Raw genomic sequence first — 13961 nt, forward strand, 5'->3', positions numbered from 1 at the left:
AATAAACACGTGTTGATTGAGTGACAGTGGCCCATTCCTTTGACTCTGAAGACATCTTGCACTAAAAGATACTGTAAGCTACTTCTTTCAGCCTTATCAGTGAACACCTTGGAGAGCACCAGTTTATCAGCTTCTTTCTACCCACGGCAGCTAGAACAGGAAGGAGAAACAGAATGACTACGGGATGGAGGGAGGGCGCCAGGAGAGAAAAACAAACTCTCAGCTCTGGCACCACTTGCTCAGAGAAGTCTTTCCTGACCTCCCTGACTAGGTCGAGCCTCCCTGCATTCTACTCTCTTACAGCTCTGTCTTTTCCTTTGTGGCACTTAATACAATGCAAGTTACATTTATCAGTGCTTTCGGTTAATGGCTATTTCTCCCATAAGTTGTCGTCTCTGTGAGGGCAGGGCCATGATCTTTCTGTTTACCCTGCATTTCTATTACCAGTGCCACCACAAGTCAGGGGCAGGCTCTACCTTTCCCTTCCCGGGCACATTGGGAGGGAATTTAAAAGTAGCACCAAGTTAGCTAATGCACCATCACTAGGGGCTGGGCCACCCTGGCCTCTTTTCTAGAATCTTCTCTTGGAGGGGAGAAGGCCCATCAGGTAGTGGCAGAAGGAATCCACAGCTGCTGGGGTAGGAAGCGAGTTGTTCGCACTCTGATGTGTGGTACACCCTCCTCGCTGTGGGCACCCACCCACACAGGAGCATCGCCTACATGGATGTTATGCGCCCCAAGAGGCCAATCTGCATGTGCCTCCTGAGACAAAATGCTCAACAGCTCTCCAATTTGTGCTGCACTTCACAGTCTACAAAGCTTTTTCCTAATTATTTCCATTGATGCTTTCAACACTCAACCTGTAAAACAGGCACATGGCATTGGCCCCATTTTATAGATGAAGAAATGAAGGCTCAAAGTCTTGCTTAAGGTTAAATATCTAGGGAACTTCAAGCCCAGGTAATCTCTAATTCTCCATACCATCCATGTGTAGAGGGACTATCTTTTAGCATAAAAATGTCTCAAGGCCTTCTTTTGAGCCCTGAAGTTAGCTCTCGCCTTCTTGCCATTGAACACAATGTTGCGACATGGTAAACAAAGGGCTTCAGGAGAACAGCGTATGAATTTGGCTCTGATTCAGTTGTAATTCTTGATGGTACAGTTTTATTCTAGTTAAATCACATTAGCTTTCATCCCAGTTTGGATTGATTTAGAGAGAGAAAGAAAGAGACTGAGAGAGATAGACAGCCAAACGTTGATTTCATTTGCAGTTCAGTTAAAAATTTATTTTGTCTTTGAATTTGGAATTGACATAGCAACTTGATTCTCTTCCCGTTTTTGATTCACGTTAGGTTAACTCAAGTTTCTCCGAGGCAGCGAAGGCTCGGCTAAGGGACCCAGTCTCTCCCCTCCGATCCCAGCCCTAACTCATCTTCCTCCCTGACGCAGGTCATGAAAAGCAGGTGACAATGGCTGGCAGGAGAAAATCCCCTGTGACCTGGCTGCTCCTCCTTGAGGTCAAAGTTCTGAATGTGACTTCATAATTGGAATTTTACCTGCATGTTTTAAAACAAAACAAAGCACAAATCACACACCCCCACCCCCACCATTCTGGCCCAGGCTGTTGATGGTCCGCACTGGGATCTAAGGAAGTTATGGTGAGACGCGATGGGGAACCTCCCAGCTCAGGTGAACGAGGGTGCGTTCTTTTCCCTCCCACAAGCTCTCCATCCATGACCAAACCCCAGGAGCAGGTCTGGCCCACAGCTCAGCAGCCAACACACCTTTGCCACCTGCCACACGCCCAGTGCAGGGCAGAGTGCCTCGCACACATTCTCGCCTGTCCTCGCAACCCTCTGAGTTAATGACAAGCACCAGCCCTGCCCTATACATGAGCAATCAGCTCCCTGGAGTGAAGGAACTTTCCCGGGGCGTGCAGCTGGTAAGTAGGGGAGCTGGGTCTGCAACCTAGACGTAACCACTTCCAGTTGGAACAGGAATAGAAGATCGGAGACAACCAGTCCCCAGCAAAAGCCTGGAAGCCATGAGCACAGCCTTCATTTTGCATGGAAGAGAAGTGTCCTCTAACCCAAACTCCCTCCCAATTCAAATTTTATGTTTGCTTAAGTAAAAAGCAGAAATTTCTATTGTGTTTGAGCCATTATAAAATTGGGGGAGCTATTGGTTGCGGCAGGTAGCATTAGCCTGTACTGCATATGGGCACCTAACCCACCTTCGCAGGCTTCTTCAGGAAGGCCGAGTGCACTGATTCTGAAGGATGAGTAGTTGCCAGCTAGGCAGACACACGGGGCGAAGGTCCTCTGCCTAGACGCTCTTTGGAAGCTGGAGTTGGGAACTGAGGCCAGCCCAGCGAAAGCCAGTCTGAGATAAGGCTTCCTTGGCGGGCTCCTCCTGCCGGCGTGGCGTCCTCCATCTCCCTCCTTCCAGGCCCTCAGCAAGAGCCAGAGCCAGCTTCTAGCATGGAGTGGGTGAGCCAGAGCTGGGTGTTGCAGGGTTCAAGTAATTGCAGGTGGAGGGAGAAGACAGACAAACAAATGACGCCATCCTTTGAGTATGTCTTCTGGTCTTAACATTCATGCCATTCCTGTCTTCTTTCTCTGTGGTCATAATGGCTCATCCAACATGTCGCATTAAAACTGCTGAGAACTTCGGGAGAGTGTGTCAGGGAGCAAATGTTTACTGCTTTGCTCTCCCTCCTGGACAGCCATCTGCCCCCAGCCCTGCGTGAGGAATCTCCCTCCCGCCCCACGGCTCTGCTCGGATTTCCAGGCAAACATTCATGCAAGGGATGTCACCAACTCCTCTGCCATGAGTGAACTTGATGGAAGGGTCCCATTGCCCCCTTCCATGAGGGTTTTTGTAAAGACTGAGGTCTTCATCCATTTAGGCCAGAGGTGGAAGACACCTTTGTCTGGGTGTTTTGCTGTAGTTACTCCTTTTGTGCATGCAAAGCTCCGCCACACACTCATGGCTATGGCTCTGTGGACAAAACCCCAGGCTCCCTTCGTTCCCTGCCCCCCACCCCGCCCCTGGAATAAACAACAGCCGATTTGTAAGAGGTTTTTAATTGCATCTTGGTCTGCCATTAAGGAGTGGAATAAGGACCTCTTGCTTGTTTTCACTCACATAGGATCTGCTACATTCTCCAGACTGGTGCGGAGCCACACAGCATCAGCACGATTCGCACGCACCAGGCTTGCTTGGGTTTCCTGGCGGTTTGCACACATCATAAACAAGAGCACAAAAATCACACGACATAGACTCTACCATAAGAGGATGTGCTCCCTCTGGTCCCACGGGGAGCGGTGGGGACATGTCACCGTGTTCAAGTCTCTGGTGGCATTCCCAGGAGTGGGGCCAGCCTGGCACAGCCCCTCTCAGGGACCTCCTAGCACAGAAGGATCCCATCCTAGCACCGCAACTGGGGACCAGGGTGTGGAACTGTCCCCATGTACAATGGCTGCTGGGTTGTCTGTGCTGAAGGTCAGAAAAGTGAGCCGGAAGGAAGAGTCCTGGGTTTCCGCCCAGCCTTTCTGCCTCAGCAAGCTCCAAGAGGCTCTTTAGAAACAGCGCCTCTAAAACAGGGGGCCCTGCCTTGTTCTGTAAAGAGCCAGACAATACAGATAGCAAATAGTTTAGGCTTTCTGGGCCACCTATAGCCGGTCATATATTTTACATATATGTAAATATATGTAAATTTTATATGTAAAATTTACATTTTACATATAAAAATGTAAAAACTGGCAAGCCATAAAAATATAGGCCCTCGGGCAGTAGTTGGCCCACCCCTGCTCTAGAACATCCCCGTGCCCTCCTTTGTCTTCTCAGCCTTAGCCTCCTCCCACTGAAGGACTCTGGCTTCCCTCTGAGTCGCCCTGAGCTGGGATCTCTCCTGTCCAGGCTTTCGCAGAGGGGGCTGGGCGGGCAGTGTTGCCCCAGGGATCTGAGTGCTGAGCCCCCTGCTGCAGCCCCAGGTGCCCCCCTCCGCCACGTGAGGCAAAGGTCTGGTTGCCTTTTAAACAAATATCAGATATTGGTCTGAGCCCTGCTCATGTGTCCTGGGGGCGAATTGGCCTTGGTGTTTCCCAGTGAGGTAGGTGCATGCGATCAGCCTCATCCACACCTGCAGATGCCGAAAGCCCAGAGCAGAACCGACCTTCCCAGTGCTGCCCGGACAACCACATGTCGGAATAATAAACGAAAGCCCCAAAGTCTGGGCTTTACGTTTTCTAAGCACATGATCAGGGATTGTTCTGTCCCACCCAAGCCCAGTGACAATTCAACCCCAAAGAGAGCAAGAACCCTCATGCAAGAACACTGTCAGCCACACAGAGCTGTTTCCAGACCTCGGTGACACTCTGAAAACAGAAGGAACTCAAGCACTCCAAGCTACAGGGCTAGGTGAAGCAGCCCTCTCTGCCCTGCCGACAAGTCTCTTCAAACTAAAAATAAAGTTTATAAAAGTAAATTATCTCATTTTATAACTTAAGTGCATCAAGCATTTCCTTAAATATAGTTCACACTGAAAATAAAGTTACTTTTGCTGTACAGTGGTGTCTGTTATAATTAGGAATAAACTTTGATGATAAAGTATGAAAGGTTTACACACTCACACACGCACATCTATCTGTCTGTCTGTCTGTCTGTCTATGGTGTATAGATGGAAAGACATATGCACCTCTTGAACAAAAGCTTCCCCAAAAGGGTGGGAAGTTGTTAGGAGTCCCTAGGTATCTAGTTTGCATGAGAATGTCTAGATTAAAAGTCCCTGTCCTTAATGATAAACACATCTTCACATCTAACGCTAAGACTGTTATTAGAAACATTAAACTATGCAATCCATAATGTATTCAGTCTTTGGGAATGCCGGGCTACACCATATCGTCGTTATACAACAGCATTCCCAGCAAAACTCCCTCCCCAGCCCACCTCTTCCCTGGCCTCCCCGTCTAAAGCCAGCGACCCCTCACACAATGCGGTTGTTCTGTACGGGAGCCTAGCCACGGAACACCAGGGGAAGACTCAAGAGGTGAAGTAGGAATTCTGCATGGAGTACAGGTGGTCAATGGGGTTTCCCACTCTGGACTGCAGGGGCCCGGCTTCTGAGGTTGCTAGGAAACAGTCACCCAGGTTACTGAGGGAGGTGTCGTCGCTATCCAGGTCATGGAAAAGGGGCTCTGCACCTGAAATGGAGAAGAAACACCAGCATGAGGGTCTGGAAGAAGAGACCGATTTCAGCGTGAGAAAATTCAGCTGAATTCAACAAAAGTGTTGCCCGAGCACCCCTCCCCCTCCCCGTGAAACTTTCTACTGGGTTCTGGGAAAAGAGTGGGGGTGGGGTGGAACTGCATAGAAAAGTAGGAGGGGGCACAGTCCCTGCCCACAAAACATCTATAGTCTCTGTAGGGGTCTCACGTCCAAAGTGCAACAAGTTAACACAATATAAACTAGGATATGACACAGTGCTAAATTGAGTGCAGCATAAGCAAATGTCAGAGTGTCTAGACAGGGAATGTGAGGAGCAGGCAGGACATGTCGCCAGGGGCTGGAGGGACAGAGACAGGGCTATGGGACTTGGGCCTCAAACATGGTGCTGGAAGGAGGGAAAGTAAAAAAACAAACATCGGCTCTTGGAGTGAGGCTGATGAAACCTCCCATGATATCATTTGTCTTTTCAAACAGCAAGCAGACACTCAGTGTACGCTGTTCCCCAAATATGCACTGCAGAGAAAAGGAGGGCTGGGACCCCACCCTCGACTGATCACAGGCTTGACAGAGAAGTCTGCAGGGGACACCGTGGAGCAGCTCAGGGACTGCTGCAACCTGCATGCTTTGCCCCCACTCAAGTCAAAGCTGGGAGAGGTGACAACTAGAGTTCATGGCACTTGTAATGGGGCTTTAACTATTCGTTTTACTAAAGGACTCATCACAGGCATCCTTTATGTGACAAGACCCCTGAGACCCTGAACATGTGAGAATCTGCGAAACATTCATCTGCTCCGTTTTCCCATAGCTGTGGAGAAAATTGTGATACAGACGTGACCTGTGTCTTCCAAGGAAGCCGAAGGGTGGATGTCACCGGAACGTGCACGTATATGCCTACAACTGTATCAGTGAATGAGGGGGGCCAATGAAGGCCCTGCAGAGGGCCGGATCTTAATAAAGATGTTTGCTTGCATGTGTGGCATGGGGGGGGTACGGGTGATTTTAACAACCGAGTTTTTTTTAATGAAGGCAAGAAAGAAGTCTCGAGACAAAGTCTGTGAGCTGAGGCCTGTAGCTCTGATACTAATGTTTTGAAGGCTTGCTGAATAAAACTTTGTTTTTTAATTATTAGGATAATCTGTCACAGACTACACATAGATCGATGCATTACACGCACCACTGGCCTTTCTCTGTTTAAAAAGGGAGCAGCCTGCATTTGGCGCTGAGGGTGAACTTGAACGTTCACTCCCGAGTTCACCCCACCCCACCTGGCTCTCCTGGCCCCCCAGCCTGTCCATCGGCTGAAGCAGCAAGCTGGGCAAGTGGGAAGGCTCAGCCACCCACACAGCATCCAAATCAACCCCAGTTTGGGTGAGATGGGTATAAGGGAGATACTAACAAGTCAGTTTATGTTTCATGAATTAAATTAGAGCACCTACTAGTATCCATAGTAGGGTAGTCCAGTTAGAAAATTTGTTTTCTATGCTTTTTATGTATTTTCTTTCTTTACATAAATGTTTGCTTAATTAAGGCCTTCTGCCTGTACCAGCCCCGATATTGCTTGCAAATCTGTCAGTGTGGGATCTGGCATGAAACACAAGACTGTGGAATCCAGTGACAACAAACAGGGGCCAGGATGAAAGTGCAATGTTCCATATAAAAGCAAGAGACAAGAAGCTTTGAAAACAAGAATAGACGGAAGCATCACTAACGAATATGCCACGTGGCTCTTCCTTCTGCAGTCACTGGCTAGGACCGCTAGGTGAGTCAGGTGGTATTTCGTGGGGTGCTTATTCTGCTTTGGGGCTTCGGCGCGTACGTGTGCCTGGGAGGAAATGAGAAACCCATTCGTGAGAGGGCCCGTGCGGCTTGGGTCCCTCTTACCATAGGGGTGCATGTGGTCTCCAGGCATCTGGGGCGGGGTGAGACCCTGTCGGAAGGGATCCGAGCTGTAGACGCTCTGCTCGATGGCCAGGATCTGCTGCGGGGTGGGCAGGGCCGTGTAGGGGTTCATGATCCCTTCCATGCCGGCACTGCCGCCACCATTCGTCTGAGCTGTGGGACAGAGAGGAAGGCAGGTCATTCTCAACGTACAGCCCAGCGTGTCACTCCCCTGGGTCCTGGTTTCCTCACTTACGAACTGGAAGGGGATGAGGGGGACATCGGTGGGAGCCAGCCTGTGCCCACCAAAGGCCATCAGGGATCACCTTGGAGGGAAGGATGGGTGCGGGCTGGGCAGCTAAACCCTGAGAACATCCTTGAAACATGCCATTTAAACAAAGGGCTGTGACGCTGTGCACAGGTTTGGCAGCCCCTGGGGCGGATGAATATGAGGATCCTTCCTGCAAGAACCCACTGTGAGCCTACCAGGCAAGTGGAAATCGTGCCGCTGGCCCAGCTGACCTCAACGGCCGATCTGAAGATTCCCTAAGCTCGTGCGGACGGGCTTTGGAACCACACCTTGCTACACTCGCGCACAGAGGGTTATGAGAAAAGGAGGACTGGGTTCTTGCCTCCACATCTTGTTCTGGTCCTCTAAACATGAGGAGAATAGAGACTCTGTTTCCTACCACCCTCTGCTTTCTTGAGTCCACCCTAGTACCTGCTCTTACAGTTCTTTAAATAAAGTCCCAAGCACTGTGAGTTTATGTTCTCAAACACCATGATCCCAGGTAATTTACATGCACGTTAAAATGCGAGAAGCCCTGCTCTGCAAAATAGACCACTCGAGGAATTCTCCTGGATGGCTGAGTTCGGGGGCATATCTTTTTAAGAATGGCATTGCTCTAATATAGTTATTCCTGGTTTTATTTTCCTTTTAACTTCCTTAAAGACTCCCACAACCTGTCCTTCTTCACCCTTCTCCATGATCTTCACACCACCTTTATTTATTTATTTATTTATTTATTTATTTTAAAGGGTCCGCCTGGGTAGAGGTGAGTTAAGGGAGAACAGCCTAGGGGAACACAGAGTCAGAGTTCTAGTCCCGGCCCCATCCCTTACTGATACAGGAATGTATTCGGTCTTGCAGAGCCTTTGTTTGCCCATCTGTGAGGTGGGCATAATAATAACTTCTCCACTCGCCTCAGAAGGCGGGTGCTATAAGAGTAAAGTCAGCATATGTGCTAACACTGTGTGAGCTATAAACGTGCTCCACAAAGGAGGGGAGTATTATTTTGCTATCATTATTTTTGCTATTTTTATATTATTTTTGAAAGGGATACATCATAGCACTGTGTCTTCTTTTTTTTTTTTTTTTAATTCTTTCTAGAGACAGAGTCTCACTCTGTGTTGGAATGCAGTGGTGGGATCAGAGCTCACTGCAGCCTTGAACTCCTGGGCTCAAGGGATCGTCTTGTCTCAACCTTCCAGGTAGCTAGGACGACAGGCACATGCCACCACGCCTGGCTAATTTTTAATTTTCTGTAGAGACGGGGTCCTGCTTTTTGCCCAGGCTGGTTTTGAACTCCCGGCTTCAAGCGATCCTCCCATCTCGGCCTCCCAAAGTGCTAGGATTATAGGCATGAGCCACCGTGCCCAGCCAAGTGATGTCTTCTATTAAACTGATTGGCCTTGAAAAAAAACTGAGCAAGGCAAGAAATTGGACATGTCTATGACTGCACATAGCCCTGACACACTCCCCTGACTCTGTGGTGGGACCCAGGCACAGGGGGCTCCTCCAATCTGCAGTTCTGGGCCTGCAGCCCAGGCGCCCCCAACCCCCTCAGGAGTTCCTCATGGCTCAGTCCTCGCTTGAAGGCCTCATCTCTCCAGTGGGTGTGAACTGGGCTTCTCTGAGTCCAGACATGTCATTCAAAGAGCTGGGTGGTGGGAGACCTGTGGTGGCAGGAGTGGCCTGGACTCCAGCAGGGACCAGCCGGGGAGGAGCTGCCAGCTTACCAGAACTCAGCCTCTGCGTGTTCTGTTGATCTTGCTGCTGCTGCTGCTGCCGCCTGGCCAGCTTCTTCATCTGGTGAGGAGAGGACCACAGGATTAGAAGTCAGGTGACCTGTGGCAGGTGCACGCGGTAAGGGGGAAGCCGGAAGTGACACCTTCCCCATGCGAGGGCTGGTGTGTAAAGCAGAGGGACGATTTCCCTGGCTTTTACTCAGTAAGGGAGCCGCATTTGAGCAGTTCAAGTTTAAGGCATCTCAGCTGACAGCTCCTCTACCTTGGTGGTGCAGCTTATCTTAGCAAGAACAGGGATTTCCTTCCCCCAAGTAAATAAAACTTGCTGCCTGTGCTGTGACAACGTTACATGAGGGAATAAGTGTGTGACTATGGGGTCTGCAGCCCAGCCTAGACTTACAGAGCAAGGGGCTGCCAATAGGGTGTGACTTAGGATACACTAAGAGGCTGTTCCCCTCCCATCTCCTGTCTGCTGGCCCTTGTGTTTGACATGAGCCTACCTAGAGATTCATGCCTCTGCGTAAGGAGCTTTGTCTCCCAAAGCACCCTGTTAACACACAAACTTCCTTGAAGGAACATTCTAACTCAATGTTTCTCAAACTGTGTTCCATGGAACACTAGGGTTCCATGAGATGCTAATTTATATTTTGAGTGTGTGTGTGTGTGTGTCGAAAACATCAGATTTTTCTTAAATTTCTTTATTGCAAGATTTCTCAGAGCTATAAATGTGCTCCTCTGCTGTATGAATCCATAGGCTATAGGGCCTCTCAAATTTATTGCACCATGGAGTCTTTTTCTGGTGGGCTAACACATCAATAGCCCTATTCTGAGGAATTCAGTTGGGGAAATGCTACGTTAGCCAATCATGATAAAATAATGAGATAGTAATTTATCAGCTGTGCTATTGTAAAATATATATATATATATTTTTTTGAGACAGAGTCTCACTTTGTTGTCCAGGCTAGAGTGAGTGCCGTGGTGTCAGCCTAGCTCACAGCAACCTCAAACTCCTGGGCTCGAGTGATCCTTCTGCCTCAGCCTCCCAAGTAGCTGGGACTACAGGCATGTGCCACTATGCCCGGCTAATTTTTTATATATATATATCAGTTGGCCAATTAATTTCTTTCTGTTTATAGTAGAGACAGGGTCTCGCTCTTGCTCAGGCTGGTTTTGAACTCCTGACCTTGAGCAATCCGCCCGCCTCGGCCTCCTAAGAGCTAGGATTACAGGTGTGAGCCATGTAAAATATATATTTGGTCTTTAACCCTGTTTCCTGGCATACAACTCCAAAAGTTTTTGCAATCTCCAAAGTGATATCTTCTTGTATGCTAATGATTGACTGATGGCTGGCAGCCCCGAGATAGCTTAAGGATGGGTGCTGGTCACCAGAAAGATCAAGGCAGGATTAGAGGATTGGAACTTTCAGCCCCACCCCCAGCCTCCAAGGAGGGGAAAGAAGGCTGAAGGTTAAGTTGATCATGAATGGCCAATGGTTTAATTAATCATGTCTATACAATGAATCTTCCATAAAAACCCAAAAGGACAGGGTTCAGAGAGCTTCCAGATAGCTGAATACATGGAAGTTCTGGAGGGTGGTTCACCTGGGGAGGGCATGAAAGCTCTCCACCCCTCCCCCTACTTCTCACTCTATGCATCTTTTCATCATTTCCTTTGTAATGCCCTTTATAATAACCCAGCAAGTGTAAGTAAGTGTTTCCTGAGTTCTGTGAGCAGCTCTATCCAATTAATGGAACCTTAGGAGTGGGTTGTGGGATCCCAATTCATAGCCAGTGGATGAGAAGCACAGGCCACAACCCGGGTCTTGCAAATGCCAATTGGGGTTAGGGGGGACAGTCTTGGGAACTGAGCCCTCAACCTGTTGGATCTGACGCCATCTCTGGGTAGATGGTGTTGGAATTGAACTGAGTTAGAGGAAAGCCAGCTGGTGTCGAAGGCAAAATTGACTGCTTGCCTGGTGTGTGGGGAAAGACCCCCCACCCCCCAATTTGGTCACAGGCGTGTTCTGTGTCGATTGTTGTGTTATGAAAACAGAGTGAAAATAGAGTTTGTTTTTCCTCACATCACCCACTAAAGATCAGAGCCCTAGAGAAATAGGCCACAGGGCACACATAATTTTAGAGGTAGGAAGAAAGATGAGTAAAAATTATAAAACAAAGACTGTGATGCAGGAATACAGCCCGTGGTAGGGGCAAGAGGGCAGTATGACAATTGGCCTAGGGTGGAGAGGGCTGGCCTGGGAGAGATGAGTGAAGGCATTCATTCCACCACCACCAAGTCATAATGTTATCTTAGACCTATCTATGTGTGTGACTTGGGTTTCTCTTTGAAATGAAGAAAAAAAAAAAGAACTTTGATATCTGGATTAAATAAATGTGAATTACAGAACATGCTTTAACCAAAAGACACAGAAAATATTCATACAGATGGCTGGCCAGATTCACAGTCATGGCCACTAGGAAAAAAACAAACAAACAAACAAACATTTAACTAAAACAAATGCCTAGTCTCTCCCCTTCTGCAGGGCTGCTGTGGCTGAAATGATTGTTGATAACAGAATTTTTGAATCAAGAGAACTATTCTATCCAAAGAGTTCAGATTAGAAAACCTGGCAATGAGTACAATGTCCTGCTGCAATGTCCCCAGCAACAAAGGGACAGACAAAAAAGTAATAAGCGGGTTACCTTAGCTCTCTGGTTCTGGAACCACACCTGGACGACGCGGACGCTCAGCCCTGTCTCTGCAGCCAGAGTCTCCCTCACCTTGAAAACATTGAACATTAGAAATATGGAAACATTGCCATCTCAGGGTAGGAGGCAGAACATTTTCTGTATAGTGTACGGGGAGGCCAACAGACTGTGTCTCATGTAGGCGCTGGCTAGTGTTTAATGTCCGGCATAAACTCAAACACAACGATGCTTCCCTTCCAGTAGAGAGCCTTTCACCAGGTAAACAAAAAAAAGAAACGGTCATGGTCATTAATTTAGATGCTCATTACCAAAAGGTGTTTCTAGATTTCTCTTACTCTGGAAATTAGGGAAGTCTATTGCTACGCTTTAGCTATAGGCCACGAATAAACATTAACCTACTTAAGGAAAAATGAGAGTAAAAATCACCTTGCCAAAACAAATGGTTCTCTCTTGCTCTCTTCTCTTTCCTAACTTCATTGACTTATCTTTTTTGGTTCTGTCTCTAGGTGACTTTGGGTGTTTCAGGAATATTCATATTCACTGTTATACTGAGTAAGCCCTGCCCAAGGAGAATAAGACGAGAATAATCCGGAATGTGGCAGAGCCAGGTTGTCAGCTCTGATGCAGACACAGGTACTGGGGCATGCAGAGACGGGACAAGTGCGATCCGGCTAATAAAAAGATGTGTTTAAACATCTGCCCACCATACAGGCGCCTAGTGAGGGGCTGCTAAGGTGTCGAGAAGAGATAGGGCAAGAAGCACAGATTTTCAAAGGGTGGGTCTAAGAGACACTGCCCCCTTTTGATTAGATTCTGGGATGGGATTGAAAGAGCTCCTTGAATAAACACGTGAGCAGAGCAAACCGGAGGCCTTGGGAAATATGTCGCCTTTGTCATGACGCTTGGGCTGAGGCTTAGGAGCAGTGGGATGATTCGAGCAGGTTTTTAAAGCACATCCTTCTGCTAAGCCAACTAAAATAGGAGTGCACACAGGGGCCCGCCTCCACCTGCTGAAACCCTATCCATTCGTCGGAGGCCCAGCTCAAAAGCCACCTGTTCCACAAAGCCTTGCCTGATTCCCCAGACCAAAGTGGCCTTTCCCTTCCCTGCGGCTCCCAGCTGCCCCTCTGCTGTGGTCCTCAGAGCTCTCTCTCTCTCTGGTGTTACAGTAAACGTATGCCCCTGCATCTCCTCCTTGCTGGCTGCCTGGAAGCTTCCTGGAGACGAGCACCCAGCACAAGCCCATGCTGACGCTGAGAGTTCAGTACACATGGAATAAGTAAGCAAGTGATGAAGGCTATAATTTGTCCTGCAGCAAGCCCACCTTGGAGTATTTCACTTTCTGCCAGTACCTTCCTTGGAGCATAGAGAGCTGCAAGCGTGGGGAAGCAAAGAGTTTGCAGGTGAATCTTTTCAAAGGTCAGCAGTTGTGGCAGACTGTACTATTGTTCAACAAGTATCTATCCTTCCCTCCTCTGCTCCATGAAGGGTGTATGTTTCACCACCACACCCACGTCGGGCTAAGCCCATGCCTTGCTCTGGCCCATGTGATACCCAGTGAGAGGTTTCCAGTGGGCCTCCTGCTTTGGCTTGGCCTCCTGCCATCCTCAGGAGAACAGCATGCATCAGGAGGGCGCTGCTCTTGCAGCCTGGACCTTCGAAGGAGAGGCAGGCGGAGGGGCCTGAACCTGAGCCCTGCTGGGCCACAGCCAATGCACAGTCCCAGAGAAGGAAATAAATGTTCGTTGGGAGCCACTAAGACTTTGGGTTGTTTCTTAATCACAGCCAAAGCTGACTACTACAAATAGGGATGCAGACAATGCTAAAAAAATTTTTATAGTGTATTTCCCTTATGAATTTCAATAAAGAATATTCTTTCTCTTCCTTTTATTGTGTAAAAGGTAGTACCCAGCATATGGTAGGCAATCAATAAATGGCAAGTACTCAATAAATGGGCACAGCTATGTGTGGCAGAGACAGCTAATTGTCCCCAATATCCATTCTCTCCTTCCTCCAATCGGCAATTGAATCCCTAAGTATTAGCAGGCCATGTGGTCACCTAGATAGACTCATTTCCCAGCTTCCCTTGCAGGGGTTGTGTCTACAGGATCAAATTTT

General features: G+C 48.4%; 1 protein-coding gene across 1 annotated transcript; it reads right to left on the reverse strand.

Moving 5' to 3' along the window:
* Positions 1-3086: 3086 nt before the first annotated feature.
* On the reverse strand, positions 3087-11912 carry LOC105868050 (LIM homeobox transcription factor 1-alpha). The gene is made up of 4 exons (XM_020285435.2): positions 11838-11912; positions 9127-9196; positions 7111-7281; positions 3087-5204 (listed from the first exon to the last, which is right to left on the reverse strand). Exons 2-4 carry the CDS (start codon positions 9194-9196, stop codon positions 5044-5046), a joined length of 402 nt encoding a protein of 133 aa, XP_020141024.2. The 5' UTR covers positions 11838-11912; the 3' UTR covers positions 3087-5043.
* Positions 11913-13961: the final 2049 nt, after the last annotated feature.

Source organism: Microcebus murinus, chromosome 2 (genome assembly GCF_040939455.1).
Source record: "Microcebus murinus isolate Inina chromosome 2, M.murinus_Inina_mat1.0, whole genome shotgun sequence".
NCBI classification, from domain to species: Eukaryota; Metazoa; Chordata; class Mammalia; order Primates; family Cheirogaleidae; genus Microcebus; species Microcebus murinus.